This window comes from Suillus paluster (genome assembly GCF_016628075.1).
Source record: "Suillus paluster strain FC165 chromosome Unknown EDB91scaffold_84, whole genome shotgun sequence".
Lineage (NCBI taxonomy): Eukaryota > Fungi > Basidiomycota > Agaricomycetes > Boletales > Suillaceae > Suillus > Suillus paluster.
Window position 1 is genome coordinate 159,136 of NW_024537644.1, and position 14,685 is coordinate 173,820.

The window sequence follows — 14,685 nt, forward strand, 5'->3', positions numbered from 1 at the left end:
ACGAATCCGATGTAGAGACTTTTGGACGCTTTGCCAGCGGCTTACTCGCACACGACGGTGGCACCGTGGGGGCGTTGTTTGTCTGTTTGGCGGACATCAGGCTCCATCTGTCGAGTCGTTCCAAACTCAGGTGGAGGGCAATTATGAGTAAACAACCTTATGTGAAACAACCTTTCACCTGTAGCTGTACTTACCACTGACTCAGTAGACCCAGAGCAGAAGAGTGCCAATGGCGGCCCCGGCGTTCTGGAGCGTTTGCCAGCCGATTATGATGGCGGTATAGTGCTGTTCATCTGTTTCGAGCATTTGTGCCCAAATTGGTCCCAAGTTCCAGCTGCAGGTGAAGGATTATCGATTATTGACGAAATTCGGGCTGATCATTCTTCAACTGGACCAGGTAAATATTGTTGGGCAGCACCCACGGTGGTGATGGAAATATACTTGGCCAGCTCAGGCTAGCTCAGGTCTGAGATTTGAGTAGTCACGTGGTAGTAAGAAACGATGAGTTTTTATCGTGTCAATCACAACTTGACAGGCCCCAAGAGCTCAAAGCTCAAAGTGTGTTTAAGTGGGAAACTAAAACTTCAAATACAACAACACGATCGTGGACTTGTCTGTGCAACAACCGAAGATTCCGACAAAATGGCGGTCTCGTACCATAGCCGCGCATCATAGTGGGAGTTCTCCATCTAACAAGAACGTCCATAGAGCGTCCGGCCTCTTGTAATCATGATGCACGATGCTCACCAGCCACCGCTCCTTGCGAACACAATTGAGTAGCTCTCCTTCGTCGGATCCTGGTGGGTAGAAGGATGCCCACTCGGCCCAGATGGAGAATGCTTCATCCTACATTGATGTTATCAGTACAGTACTACAAGTGGAATGGGTCTGAAGGGGACGCATACCTTCCACGTCAGGAAAGATTCACGCTCGATTATGGTCGTCTGAGTAATTTCTTGCCCGGGGAACATACCCCACGTGACTGCGTTCCGGCCATCACTCGGTACGTTACTTATACATTCTCCCTGTACCTGCATGAGCCTGCAAAAATGGTGCAATATTGGAGGGCATGCTCACTTGCAGATTCCCGGCGAAATAGTGCACCCAACCTCTCCCCTCCGCTTCGACCTTCTTTTCAATCCTCTCCAGATCTTTCTCTTCCACGAAGAACTCCACGAAACTTTTTTGGTAAACATACCCGCCTCTCGGACCCCATCCGAAGACTTCATCCGTAGAGTGCGCCCCGTCTACTGCAGGCTGCGAACAAACGGTCCACCATCCACGCTTCGTGAGTTGCTCGAGGTGCGGCAGGATGGTTAGCGACTCTGAAGAAAGTGGCAAAGAGGAAAATGGAGACGAGGACACCTCGGAATGGAGGTAGCGCAGGAAGAGCGAAGTAAGGTCATCAGTACTTTTGGGATGACCCCATTCACCTTTGTACTGCTGTGCAAACTGTCAGTACGCTAGTTGGGTTAGGTAGAAAGAGAATTCGCACACAAAATCCAGTCCCGCCCCATTGATCTTGGGTACCGAACGCGGGACTCTTGTAATCACCGAAACGACCGTTCGGAAAATCGTCCCATGTCGCTGCATGATTCAGCTCGCCTCGGCCGGGCTCTGGGTCCAAGGTTTGCTTAAACGTTAGCGCATTTGTTGCTGTGTTTGTTGCTGTGGTGGGATCGATGACCAAATCAGAGGAGGTAGCGAGCTGAGCATGGATCATCGGTCCTGGCGCATCCTGAAACAATGATCAGCAGATTGACCTCAAGCATAGATGAATGGGACTTGCAGCGATCAATTTATTCTTCGTTATCGGGCTCCCGCCTGCCCATTGCAGTTTCTCTATAACAAGCTGGACGCTCTTCTCAAGATTTAGAGTGCAGAAGTGAATTCCCTTGATTTTTCCTGTGGAGGTAATTTTTCGAATGATGTCAACAGCAAGTCCTATGCCGTAATCCTTCACAAGCTGGTCATCATGCTGTTCTCCGATTAACGGTGAAAATGTGATACACGACTGGGGTACTCACACAGATTGGCTCAAGAGCAGCCATAACGGAGGGGGGAACCTTGACACCGCATAGCTTTATCAAGCGCAAAAAGGAAGAATAAGTTTGAATGGGCATGACGCCAGGTATGATTGGTACAGTGATGCCTGCGATTCAATTAGGAGGTCATAAATGACGCAGAGTTTGCTACTAACCTTTTGCTCTAACTTTGTCTACCCATTCGAGAAAAGGATCCGCGTCATAGAATAGTTGCGTGACAATAAAATCTGCTCCCGCATCGATCTTCTCCTTCAGGACGTTCAGGTTACCATCTTCATCAGTATCGTGGTCTGGATGACCTTCAGGATAGGCTATTGCACGTATGTCAGTAATGTGAACTTTAAAGTTGAAGGCACTTACCTGCAACGCCAATACAGAAGTGGGAGGAGAACTCTGGAGAAGAACGGATATACCTTACAAGGTCAATTCCATGAGTAAAGCGAGAGTCGACGGGCGTCCAATGCTCGGTTCCCCGCGGTGGATCTCATGTTAGTCATTAGCAGCATGAACAATCGAACGAGAATCGCGGTGCTCACCACCACGCAGCGCGAGTATATTCTGTATACCCCGCACTTTTGCCGCCTGTCAGGTGGAGGTTTACCATGCTCGGGTACTTCGTGGGAAGTAACTCACCCTAAGAACATCATCCACCATCCCTGGGACCATATTCGTGCATGTCAAGTGCAAAACGGTGTCGATTCCATAATCTGATTGGGTCAGACCTGCGAGGTCGATTGTCCGGTCCCTTGTCGAACCCCCAGCTCCCCATGTTACACTTATTGCAAGAGGGTTTAGAGTTGACAGGCGCGATATACGCGGAATTAGATTCTCGAACCCCTGATATAGATTCATGAAGGACGTGCGCAATAAGGAAGTACCACACTAACCTGGTCAGTCCGGGGGGGAAAGAACTCAAAGGTGTAGAAAGGGTGCGACAAGTTGTACGCCGCAATCTTGTCTGAAAGTTTCATTGCATACCCTATCCAAAGTACGCCGAAATCAATTTAGTTGCAGAGCCGTCGGTGTTGATGGCAGCGATGAGCACGACTACCTACGCCACGTGGCTTACATACACTGGCAGTCATAACCTAGTAAACACGGATAAACACACTGCCGCAATGGAAGAGTTCAGCGCGACCGACTCTCACATCCAGAAGACTTTAGCAGGCACTTGGCAAGGCAATCGTCCCATCTTATTATTGTTGTACACGGTCTAGGCTCAAGTCAGGATCGTACCCCACCAATGGATTCTCCTTCGACACCCGCAACCGCTGACTTCTCCTCGACGCCTCCGAAGCGCACCAAGATTGTCCTTCTTGGCGACCAGAGCGTCGGGAAGACCAGTCTCATTCACCAGGTCAGATACGCTATATCCTAAGCACGAGCCCGCTTACTGACGCTGGCGTAGATTCATGTACGATACGTTTGACAACACCTACCAGGCCACCATCGGCATTGACTTCTTGAGCAAGACTATGTATCTGGAGGACCGGACGGTGCGGTTACAGTTGTGGGATACTGCCGGACAGGTGCGTATGATGTGCGGTAGTTGGTTGTGTTGGTAGCGGTCGGCTGATCTGTATTGCCCCAGGAACGTTTCCGTTCACTAATACCATCGTACATCCGAGATTCGTCTGTAGCTATAGTTGTGTATGATATTACAAGTGAGTAAGTCCAGTTTATAGGGGTTTCCAGATGCTAAATGCTGGAAAGATCGCCAATCCTTCCTCTCCACGTCAAAATGGATAGACGACGTTCGGTCAGAACGGGGGAACGATGTCATTATTGTACTGGTTGGTAACAAGGCCGATTTATCGGACAAACGGTGTGTTGAAGTATCTCTTTTCGTTCTGTAGCACGAGGTCGTCTGACACGTCAATCAGTCAAGTTACGGTAGAAGAGGCAACTTCGAAATCGACACAAATGAACATCATGTTCATGGAGACATCAGCAAAAGCTGGACATAATGTGAAAAGCTTGTTCAAGAAGATTGCGCTCTCATTACCTGGGATGGAGAAAGAGGGCCAAGCAGATGCCCAGAATACAAGTACGCTTTCTCGTGCCGTGTCGCTGATTCAGCATTTGACGTTTTCATTGTAGAAATCGACGTTACGACACAGCAGGCTGCCGCCGTACCAGAAGCATCACAGTGCAATTGCTGATCCACCGTTTCCCACGTGATGATACGTGCTACCCCTCGTGATATTATATACCCGATTTGCTTGCCCACAACCACCAAATCGATGAGTCTTTACGAATTATTTGTGACACAATGCAACAGACTGTCTCGTTTCCCGTCGCTAGCCTTCTTCAGCCGCGATTCATTGTGTTCCCCGCTCCACGCGGATTAGCGTCCTTGAACTGTGCCCACTGTTCGTCCTTCTGTCGTTTCTCCTCCAATTTCATCTCACCGAAGACTGCACCATCCATTTCGGAGTCAATCGCCAGTTGTTCTGACGAGGTTGGCTGTTCCTCGGATTGTGGGCTGCGCAAATTAATTAGTGTCTTTGTAACTGAAACGGTGAGAACTCACCCTCCCCCTGTGAGAATGTTGCCGCGTTCTTGTTCAATTTTGAGGTACTCGTCTATACTCATCGTTGGCAGACGGTGACCAGGTCCGAAGACCTGGGCTTGTAGACGTGCGCGATCTGATGCGCCCGCGGGGAGGATAGTAAATGGCCTTAGGGGCTGTCACGACGATCAACTTCATTGGCCGGTGGTAAGGCAATATTTTGTACCTTTCCGCTGGAGTCAAGTAACGGTCCGCTCTCACCAATCCGAGATCTTGTGTCTAGCTTCCACATGTCATCTTGCTCCTTGAGTTTATCTTTCCTGTCGTCTACGGGCGGTTCCAGGCTGGGAGGAGGTGGGGCACTACGCAGGAGTTCGAGCTCCTGGTTCATGCTCTCGAGTTGAGAGTATGCTTGGGCATAGTTTAGTCGTAGCAGCAGCAATACTGCTTCTCGTAGGATCTCGTCTGTCTCTGAATCATCCTCGTCTTCGTCGCTCACTTGAGGAGCCACAGTTGACGGGAGTAATGACCGGATGAGATCAAAGTCAGTTTGGGGCAGGTCTCCCATAGGTGCCTGTTTCCGTCGTTTTCTTACAGCTTCGATTCGCGCACGCAAGTCCTTCTCAGCCTTGAACTGCTTGATCTTGACCTCTCGCCGTTTGGCCGCATCCTTTATGGAGGATGCGCTTTGTGCATACAACGCACGCTCTACTTCAGGTACTATGCAATAAGTGTCCAGATCATGGATGAATGATCTCAGATGGACCTGGTCACAGTTTAAGACATGTTGATTTATCGATAGAAATAGGAAATTTACCTGCGTCTGCTGAAGAACGGTCATGCGCTCGTCCCTATCCGTTGTCTTCACGCGATTCTGGACTTCAGCAAGAACATATCGTGCAAACAAGTACACCATATTCCTAGTTGATATATCCTCAAGGACCTCATTGGAACTGAATAACGAAAGAGCTGCAACGCGCCGGTTCAGCTCCTTGAGATCAGTTACGGCTGATTGGATTAGTTCCTTTGTAGTATTGTCAAATAACAATTATGGATAATATGCGGTGCATAACAAAAGCACACCTGTGTTTCATCGTCCACAGTGGACAGATTCAAGGCCTTTGAGGCTGTTGCGAGTGCCCTAGAGAATAGAGTGGGTAAGGGAAGTGTGCTGGTCATAGTGTCTCAAGAGTTTCCTGGGGTCCTGCCTACCCATCTTGATTCTTCATACAACTCTATATATTAGGGGTACTTGGGGGTCAACCCGCGTTCTATCGCGTCTTTCCTTGACTCTTTAGACTTTAACACATTTCAGTTTGCAATTTCTTAGTCTCTTACCATTAACTTCAACGACTAACAGGCCTCTTTTCGTGCGCGTGTGCTGTTCATATAGACACAGCCTATGAAAAGAATTTCCGTGGAAGAAGGATCTCCTCCGAAAAGGCCTCGCCTGGAGTCAGGAGATGACAACCTATTCGATGAAACACGTCGAAAGAATGCAACCGATCTCCTCGACCCCGCAACGGATGAAACTGGCAATCTCGAAGCCACGGTATGCATGGTTTTTCCTTGCATTGGTGCGGGACGCCAGCTGAACCTCGAGATGCATGAGCACGGCGACAATTACCGCTTTCTCGTTTTCATCGCCTCCGAAGTCGATAATTTACATCCCTTCCCATTCCGTGTTGGTAGCAGAATTTGTCTTTCTCTCAAAGGCGCGCAGATTCGGGGAAGGGCGCAATCTTCTGCCCCTTGCTATCTCCCCGTCGCGCTCACATTCAAAGATGGGATCGCAATCAAGCTTATGTCAGGACCCGAAGCAGGGAAGGTATTCAACACTTGGGAAGGTAACCTTTTAATATTGTGTCATTTTCACAGAAGTAATTTACCGTTGACGTGACCTTCCTACCAAAATCATCTAGTCGACTGGTTTAACGCTACCGTCAACATTCCCCGCGTCGCCGACATTGCCATGCAAGATTCCATAGATTTCGCGAAGATGCCGAACACAAATTCCCCGTCTACAAGCCCGCAGCCTGAAATTGTTGCTCAGAAGGCGCGAGAAGAACCAGCCCATATTCTTCCGTCCCATCAGCATCGCAACTCCTCAGCCGGGCGGGATTCCACAGGCTATGTGAAGGTGTTGAACACGGATTCCTCGGTCAATAGCCCGCAGCCTGAAACCGTTACTGCTCAGAAGCCGCGAGATGAACCAATTCCTGTGCTTTCGTCGCATCAGCATCGCAGCTCCTCGATTTCCAACCTTCCTCAGTCCGGTGCGCAGCCACCGAAAACAGAGCTTACAATAGCGCAGAGGCGCAGGAGGAAAAAGCAAGCACGTAAGGCGGAACTGATGGTCCAACCCGCTCTTGAGGCCAGGCCGGAATCAGGTGGGTGCGAGATGGCGGCACCTCAAGCAGAGGCAGCTGCTTCACGAGCTCCATTATCGCCCCCCACCGTTGTGCGGTCACTATCACAGGCACCATCCAACGAGCACACAAGCTCTAGTTCTGAACAGACCACTTCATCGCCATCAAACAGGTCGACCCCAATGACGGCGACAATGTCCTCGCCGCCTCCTGCGAATGATCCCGCACGCAATCGTCGACAGGGAGCGCTGGCCATGAAGGCTGGAGTGAAAACGCAAGCGGTGAGTTTCGTGCCTTCAGAGTAGTCTAACGAGTTTATTTGAACGCCGTCTTTAGGGAGACGACATCATACCCATTAAGAAGATCGAACTAGGACTGGGATTCTTCAATATCATTGGCGTAGTTACGTCATCCAAGTCTCCGACACTAACGCGAAAACAGGGTGGGATTTTTGTTATCAATGCTCAAAGTTGACTCATGGATGACCGCCGTAACAGAATGGCACCGGACTTTCTCCATTGTCGACCCGTCCTGTATGGAAGATGATGTGGATGTTGTAAATCATCGTTTGATCGTCAATTGCTTCCAGAAGGAGTACATCGAGTGGCTCCCTCAGGCTGAAGTTGGAGATATAGTCATCTTTCGGAGATTGAAGGTATTGATCAATCCCTTGCACAACTCTTTCACTCGCTCACGAGAGTTGTTAAGACCAGCACGTTCGGTGGCGGGCTCAATGGTGTCGGGTACTGTGATAAGCTGCGCTGGGTTACCTATGACACCCAAACCCGGCGTTTCCGTGATCCTGACAGAAAGGACGCCCCGCATTCCGAGACATCAGGCGAAGGATTTGGGTATTCGTTCTCACCTTACTATGAGCCGAGTATGCAAGGCAAAGAAGCAGAGTACTGCGCTCGGCTTGCCGATTGGTGGCAAGCAGTACAGACGATACAGCAAGGTATCACGTCCGTGCAGTGTGTCGCGCGCCCTTCACGAGAACATCACCTCATCTCGGAGCTAACATCGGACACTTCCCCTCAAGGTTATTTCGATTGCACCGTCGAAGTGAGTCTACAAACGACTCGTCGTAAATGTGAAGCTAATGAAAGCATAGATTTTGCACGTCTATGAAAATAACAGTGGGCCTAACACCGTGTATGTGACCGACTACACCGTAAACCCTCACAGCAGCCCCACACAAGCGAGCTGGTGTTCGCCAGAACTGGCCCCATATGTATTCAGAATCGAGATGTGGGATGACGCAGGGCAATTCGCAAAGACTTTGCAGTCCGGAGAATTCTGGTCCCTCCCGAACACACGCGTAATGGTAAACTCCACTTATCTTGTTGGTAAATTGGTGGAGATACATAAGTCACAAAAGCTTGACGAGGTGCAAAATGGTGCGAACCTGCACTTCCGTGCATTGCTGGAGTAAGTGGTGTCGTAGCCTTTACAAAAATCTCGTTTATCGCGTTCTCTCAGGCGGAAAAAGAAGTTTGAGCAGGGGGGCTCCTCCGCGCGGTTTGATAACAAGTTGATTGAAGACGTTGACGAAGAAGTGCGCTTCTTCCACTGCACGATTGAGGTGCGTCAGATAGAGAATTTTTCATTCACTTCATGACATGTTCTCTAGGTCCTTCATGTCGACCTTGCTTCCGTGGAAGAGCCGCTTGTTTATGTCACAGATTACACGTTCAATCCCGACCTCGTCAACCCGGCGGAGCCAGCACCATGGGCTCGTGGCCTTGACCGCCGGATCGTCAAGATTGTCCTGGAGGGTGGGCAGACAGGAAGAGCTCATGACCTTCAGCAAGGCGCAATGTATAGAATCAAGAATCTGCGCCTGATCAAGAGGACAGGTGTAAAGGGCTCTTTCGGGCGTCTAGGGGGTGACGAACGATTGATCATTCCAGCCAATGACCGCGAGAAGGAGGAAGTAAAAGCTCTTCTACAGTACGTGTCGGCGGGACTGTTGACATGTCGCTGGTCGTTGATATTCCCTTAACAGACGCAAGGAGAAGTGGAAGTTAGAGATGAAACGAGACGGGGTGTCCGTCGAATCAGTGGGTAATTCCCCGACGGAATCGCCCCCTCCTATGGCCGAGACATCAAGGAATTTGACTATGAAGCAAGTTATCGCCAGCAACGTCTGTCCAAACACATTCACATTCGTTGCGCGGGTGGCCGATTTTTATCCGTTGGATCTAGATCAAGCCACGTTCCTACGCTGCACGAAATGCAAGACCATGTCAGCGCAAGCCAATACTATCCTTATACGACGCTAATGTCGGTTTTCTGCAGCTTACGGCGGACCTGGAAAGGGTGCGTCGACTGCGATGACATGCTCGACACGCATTGCAAATGGTTCTACGGACTGTTATTCCGATTGGTAGATGATGAAGGAAACAAGATCGTGGTTTCTGCCAGTGAAAAATCGGTGTGTTTCTTACCTCATTTAGTACATCCTACCAGGCTCTGAGCAGCTGCAAAGTGTAAACTTCTATCTGGATTGCCTCCTACCGACTTGGAAGGGGATAAAGATGCTTTCGATCAATTAGTCGCTCGCCTACACCCCGTGATTGGCAACCTCAGACAAGTGCACGACGCATATGCAAAGAAGGACTTGCCAGTCGATACCCCGAAGATGCGTTTCACTGTCGAGAGCTGGAACGCGAAAGATGAACGGTGTTATGGACTTCTGGAGTGCACTCCGCTTTGATCTCACTCCGCTTTGCTCTCTCCTTGGACAACGGACTCTCCAGCTGATTGAGCTCGTAGACTATGCGTAATCCATTGATAATTTGTATTATAGTGCAGATAATTGTTCTGTGCACTGAAACAACCTGTAATACGAGTTATTGCTCAGCTTGCAATCGAAAAAGATGTCGGCAGCCTCGCTGACTGTGGAACCTAGCGTCATGGTGTCATGTGAAGGGTTCATGTCGTGGTCCTCGGTTGACCAGCTGTAGGAAATCGAGGGGCTTGAACGAGTATCCATTGGTTTCGGGGTGAAATGTCTCCAAAACCTCTCCAATGTTGAAATGTGCATCACCAAACATGATTGGTGCGCCAATTTAACACCATTAAGTCAATGCTTGGTAGGGCATTGTATCCCTACCATCGGACAAGCGCAGACGTGCGCCAGAAGTACGAACGTCCGGCACGGACATACATCGGGTTTCGAAAGTAAAATTCTGGGCGCACATATATGGTGATCTAGAAAACTCGGAACCGACCCATCTAACGAGCACAAAGTCTTCGACGCGGTGACCATGATTTGCAATAAGGTGCACACTACTTCCGAGACATGGGGCAAAATACTGACTGCTTTTCTGCGCGAGCCGAGAGATCTGCGGCAAATTCGAAAGCGGTGAAAATGAAATATTCAAAGCTGGAGTCTGAGCGCAGATCGAAAAAAATATGAGAAGATCGTTAAACTGAGCAATCCAAGATGCAAGCAAGCTCTCTTGTTGACGGAAACTGTATGATTCTGAGCTTCCGAATCGCCGAAATCGTTACGGAATGTCCTAGAATTTCTGTAAATCGGGGGTGGCCCTCATGCGGAAAGTCTCCTTATCGAGGGGATGTGTGACAAGGCGTCTGGAGGAATAAGAGGTAGAGATACGTCGATGCAAGCAAAACACTCACCGATAAGTACTGGGTAACAAGCATTTCGCGCTAGGCGCCGAAAGCGAAACACACCGCAATTCAGTTGTTGTCCCTTTCGAAAGCAGCTGGGAGTCGAGGGCAACTTGGGTTAATTGAAGTTCGACTGAGTTCACGAAAGCTTCGCAGAGACGCATAAAAACTCGTTGCAAGCTGGAGGCTGAAGTAAACGGAAATGGACCAGCCAACCATGCCAGTAGACTGAGGCTGTGAGCAAGGAAACCCACGTGCTGAGTCTACAGCATAGTCCACTTGATCTGAACTCAGCGATGACCTGAAGGAGATGCGACTTGGCCACTACTCACCATAGCGCATGTAAGTGCTTACTCCCCGCTCAACCCTCCTGCTGACCGAGACACAGAACAAGGTTCAATGGCAGACATCACTCACGAAGGTTCGTCCCGAGCGCCCACCCTGCCAACTCGAAAGGAACCACCTCATGTCGAAATGACGCTCAAGGGTCATAGAGAACGGGTGAGCGACGTGGCTTTCATCCCTGGCACTCGTCTCCTCGTCACTTGCTCCTTCGACAAGAGTCTTCGGGTGTGGGATTTTGACACGGGGAAACAAATGGGGGAGCCCTTGTTGGGTCACGATAACACAGTCTGGACGGTTGCAGCGTCCCCGAACGGGCGATGGATTGGGAGTGGAGAACGAATGGAAGCATCCTGATCTGGGAAGTTGAGACAAGGAAGAGCGTGCCCCTCTCGTTCAAGGGACATGTCAATGCCGTTCATAGCGTGATATTTGCACCAGACAGCGAGACATTTGCAAGTGCTTCAAATGACAAAACGGTATGCATATGGAAGAGAGAGACGGGAGAAACAGTCCTTGGGCCATTCAAAGTGGATACGCCAGCCAACTCGGTGTCGTACTCCCCGGATGGGAGAAAACTAGCAGCAGGCACTAACCGACACATCATCGTTTGGAATACAGCAAATGGAAAAGAGTTGCTGAAGATAGAACAGCGGGCATACAGAGTCGCATTCACTCCAGATGGTCTCCGTCTCGTCAGCGGAGACGACAAAGACATCCGAATTTCAGATGCTATCACCGGAGACAGAGTCAAACAGTTTGACGCACACACCGACACTTTATTCTCACTAGCCATTGCCCCCAGTGGTACAAAATTCGCTACCACATCATTCGACAACACGACGCGGTTTTTTGACCTGACCACGTTCAAACCGATCGGCGAACCACTCGGCCACCCTCATTTCGTCTGGGGTGTAGCTTTTTCCGAGGACAGCCAGCTCATCGCGACAGGCTGTTGGGACAATCTCGTTCGGACATGGATGGTTCCTGAGAGCGAGTCAGAGATGGAGTCCCAGCAGGCAAGTAAATTCCTCCAATCATGCCATGCTTCTGCTGACATGTTATACAGTCCGCACTGAAAGTTCTTCAGGTACGCTTTCACGCTCGTCATTTTGTACCACCCCTAACTTCACTCCCGCAGAAGACCATCCCGGATCCAAAGCCTCGACGAGAACGCGCGGGACTCTCACGGGGGTTCTTTGATGATGTGAGTTTCTAGTAACAGCAGATTCAACTTGAATGTCTGATCGTGCCTACAGTTTGATGCGCGGTCCACACCTCGACGCAACAACCACTCCGTTCCCACTGGGTCGCGCATCAAGAAAATCATGAACCGTCTCTTGTTTCGCTCCCCTGCTCCTCAGGACCATACTAATCATCCCCACAGGATCCCCGTTGTAGATGTCTTCGCAACACGAGGTAAATATGTAAGTTTCCCGAGCTTTTCGACATCCATACCTTGTTGATGACATTTTTCCGCAGCGCACCGTCAATGCCACGAGCGGGAAAAGGCACTTGTTACAGCCACCGCGTCCTCCTTGCCGGAAAGCCCAGACTTCTAACGCTGGTGCCCCAAAGAGCAGCGCGCCACCAGCGGAGACGTATAATGTGATCAGCGGAGCTACCTCAGCCGCCTTGCAGACCGGAGGTGCCGGTGCTTCTGCTGCTACTAACAGACCTCCTTCCCCGGTCGATGTCGAACGTGGTACAGAGATCAGCTGCCTGGCGCTCCTCGTCAGGTACTTCTTTCGCCTCTCACAAACTCGACAAACACATCCTGCTGCTTCCCGCGCCAGCTAGGGTTTCATGTCCATTCCGAGACTGATTTCCTGGAAATCGTTTCGCTTTAACCGCGTACTATCTCATATATTCAGAGGTAGTAAATTTTCGATGTTGCACCATTCTCCCAACACACCCTAAGACTAGTTTGCACCTCATGATTGACACGTCTTAAATTTCTCCGCCCGTCTTGTTTTGGAGGTGGACCGTTCGTTCGCAACCTGCAGTATACGGGGCATACTCGGTCGTGCTTGTCGACTCCACACCATGCGGTGAGTCGTGTATATAAATTGTAACATTAATTTGTGTTGAGGACATGGAATGCGGGGAATTGCGTATCCTTGTTAAACTTATTGAACAAACTTGTATGGCGAACAATTTGCAGTGGTTCACTGAGCCCGGTAGACTATGAGATACTAGCACGATATAATAGCATTAGACACAGATTACATTATAACACAAAAGATAGTTCTGTAGTGATGTGCCGCATCAATAGAAATCATCATAGTAAACCATCTCCTCAACATCGTACTGGCTAGCCGGATTTCTGCACTCATCGCAGACCATCTCACAATCATCACCAGTAGTTGCGTCGTCTCCACAGAGCTTGCAAAGGTCTCGGTCACATTTATAACAAAATTTCTCTTCGACACCAACGCATGTCTTGCATAGGAAAGCTCTGCAGTTCCGGCACTTGAAGACAAGGTCTGCACTTTGTGCGTGCTGCACGCCAATGCTCTCTTCTTCCTCCATGCAGTCGTGACAGAACCCCACATCTTTACATTCCTCGCAAGCCACGATGTATGAACACTGCGGACAGAAACGCCGGTGGCACCCAGGGCACCTGAGAATCCAAGCGGAAGAAATGCAGCCACCACAAGTCCAGTATCGACCACATGGGCAGGAGAAGCTATCCTGTGTGATGCAATCAGGGCACACTGTGGTACCCACACGAGACCAACAAGTAGTGTTGCAGCACCGACGCCCATTCTTTCCGCTCGCTTGAGTGTTCGCCACACAGGCGATGGACTGGCAGGAAAATGGGTGTGCTGAGTGTAATCGGGTTACAACAATAGTCGGTGAGGAAGGTCCGGTGCCACTTGTGTTGCCATTAGAAATTGGGCGCCCAACGCACCACTCAAGCTCTTGTGCACAGAACCAGTGTGCACATGAGGGACACTCGCCCAGACGAGGCAGAGAGCCTGGGCGCTCCAAACATGAAATACAGATATTGTTGCTGGGGTGATTGAAACACTGTACGATGGGGATGGCAGAGGAGACTTTACAATCACTATTGGAGCAGGAGATGATTTTGCACATGTTGCACGATGTCTGCTTCGCCGAGCAGACAGGACAATGCAGACTGTCACTGGAGAAGTCATGTTCATCGATGAGACCTTTCTCGACAAGACAACGACAAAAGGCCTGTACTCAGAATGAATAAATTCCGCAGAATGCTTGCAACTATGTAATTTATTCACCTGGACTCTATTTCGTTGTTCTTCTCGCTTCTTCTCAAGACGACGTACTTCCTCGCGTCGTATCGCCTCCGCCGCTTCCCACCTTCCTCGGACAATGCTCCACACGTAGTCTCGGAGTTCTCCTAGACTAGCAAGAATCTCCTGGGGTGCCGGAAAACGATTGTTCTTGAATTTATCGCAGATAAACATTGTGTTTAAGTTGATCATGAAGTGGGTGTTCATGCGTGGATGATCCTCTTCACCTTCTCGGAGATTGAGGATGACAATTGACGGCTCACGTCCAGACTCGTGCACCTTGTAGGAAAGGCTTGGCGAACGCCGCCAGTTGTCCACCGTAGATGGTGGTGGGCGTGTAGGGTCGACGGTGCTGTAGATGCACTTCATAACTCGAACGACCAGAGGGAGCATAGGGTGGTCAGACGACGGATCATCAAAAATGATGCTTTTCCAACCGGACATGTTCGCAAAAGACAATGCGTCTTACTCTATGAAACGACGAGTAGAACTCGGAAGCAAGAGAG

General features: G+C 49.9%; 7 protein-coding genes across 7 annotated transcripts; 4 read left to right on the top strand and 3 right to left on the bottom strand.

The window, feature by feature from the left end:
• Positions 1-669: 669 nt before the first annotated feature.
• Positions 670-3,016, bottom strand: EDB91DRAFT_1253406 (methylenetetrahydrofolate reductase-domain-containing protein; the record flags this gene model as incomplete). Its single annotated transcript, XM_041323641.1, has 11 exons — positions 670-846; positions 906-1,025; positions 1,078-1,443; positions 1,496-1,728; positions 1,786-1,978; positions 2,028-2,152; positions 2,201-2,356; positions 2,406-2,528; positions 2,582-2,627; positions 2,679-2,882; positions 2,933-3,016. 11 exons carry the CDS (start codon positions 3,014-3,016, stop codon positions 670-672), a joined length of 1,827 nt encoding a protein of 608 aa, XP_041172313.1.
• Positions 3,017-3,288: 272 nt separating this feature from the next.
• On the top strand, positions 3,289-4,691 carry EDB91DRAFT_1313650 (GTP binding protein; the record flags this gene model as incomplete). Its single annotated transcript, XM_041325136.1, has 7 exons — positions 3,289-3,402; positions 3,454-3,459; positions 3,488-3,574; positions 3,637-3,709; positions 3,759-3,870; positions 3,929-4,092; positions 4,146-4,691. The coding sequence occupies 7 exons, from the start codon at positions 3,289-3,291 to the stop codon at positions 4,205-4,207; spliced, it is 618 nt and encodes a 205-aa protein (XP_041172314.1). The 3' UTR covers positions 4,208-4,691.
• Positions 4,356-5,736, bottom strand: EDB91DRAFT_1253408 (TAP42-like protein; the record flags this gene model as incomplete). The annotated part of the gene is made up of 5 exons (XM_041323642.1): positions 4,356-4,530; positions 4,579-4,733; positions 4,784-5,323; positions 5,375-5,581; positions 5,641-5,736. The coding sequence occupies 5 exons, from the start codon at positions 5,734-5,736 to the stop codon at positions 4,356-4,358; spliced, it is 1,173 nt and encodes a 390-aa protein (XP_041172315.1).
• Positions 5,737-5,820: 84 nt separating this feature from the next.
• EDB91DRAFT_852321 (uncharacterized protein) lies at positions 5,821-6,713 on the top strand. The gene has a single exon (XM_041328612.1). The coding sequence runs from the start codon at positions 5,960-5,962 to the stop codon at positions 6,455-6,457; it is 498 nt and encodes a 165-aa protein (XP_041172316.1). The 5' UTR covers positions 5,821-5,959; the 3' UTR covers positions 6,458-6,713.
• EDB91DRAFT_852261 (uncharacterized protein) lies at positions 6,332-9,686 on the top strand. Its single transcript, XM_041328610.1, has 10 exons — positions 6,332-7,207; positions 7,263-7,368; positions 7,424-7,581; positions 7,635-7,988; positions 8,038-8,354; positions 8,406-8,508; positions 8,557-8,876; positions 8,932-9,171; positions 9,225-9,360; positions 9,415-9,686. Exons 1-10 carry the CDS (start codon positions 6,530-6,532, stop codon positions 9,640-9,642), a joined length of 2,640 nt encoding a protein of 879 aa, XP_041172317.1. The 5' UTR covers positions 6,332-6,529; the 3' UTR covers positions 9,643-9,686.
• Positions 9,687-10,998: 1,312 nt separating this feature from the next.
• Positions 10,999-12,938, top strand: EDB91DRAFT_852300 (WD40-repeat-containing domain protein). The gene is made up of 4 exons (XM_041328611.1): positions 10,999-11,923; positions 11,974-12,111; positions 12,164-12,331; positions 12,387-12,938. Exons 1-4 carry the CDS (start codon positions 11,225-11,227, stop codon positions 12,702-12,704), a joined length of 1,323 nt encoding a protein of 440 aa, XP_041172318.1. The 5' UTR covers positions 10,999-11,224; the 3' UTR covers positions 12,705-12,938.
• A 210-nt stretch (positions 12,939-13,148) lies between these two features.
• EDB91DRAFT_1161471 (uncharacterized protein) lies at positions 13,149-14,685 on the bottom strand. The gene is made up of 2 exons (XM_041319840.1): positions 14,165-14,685; positions 13,149-14,108 (listed from the first exon to the last, which is right to left on the bottom strand). The coding sequence occupies exons 1-2, from the start codon at positions 14,621-14,623 to the stop codon at positions 13,173-13,175; spliced, it is 1,395 nt and encodes a 464-aa protein (XP_041172319.1). The 5' UTR covers positions 14,624-14,685; the 3' UTR covers positions 13,149-13,172.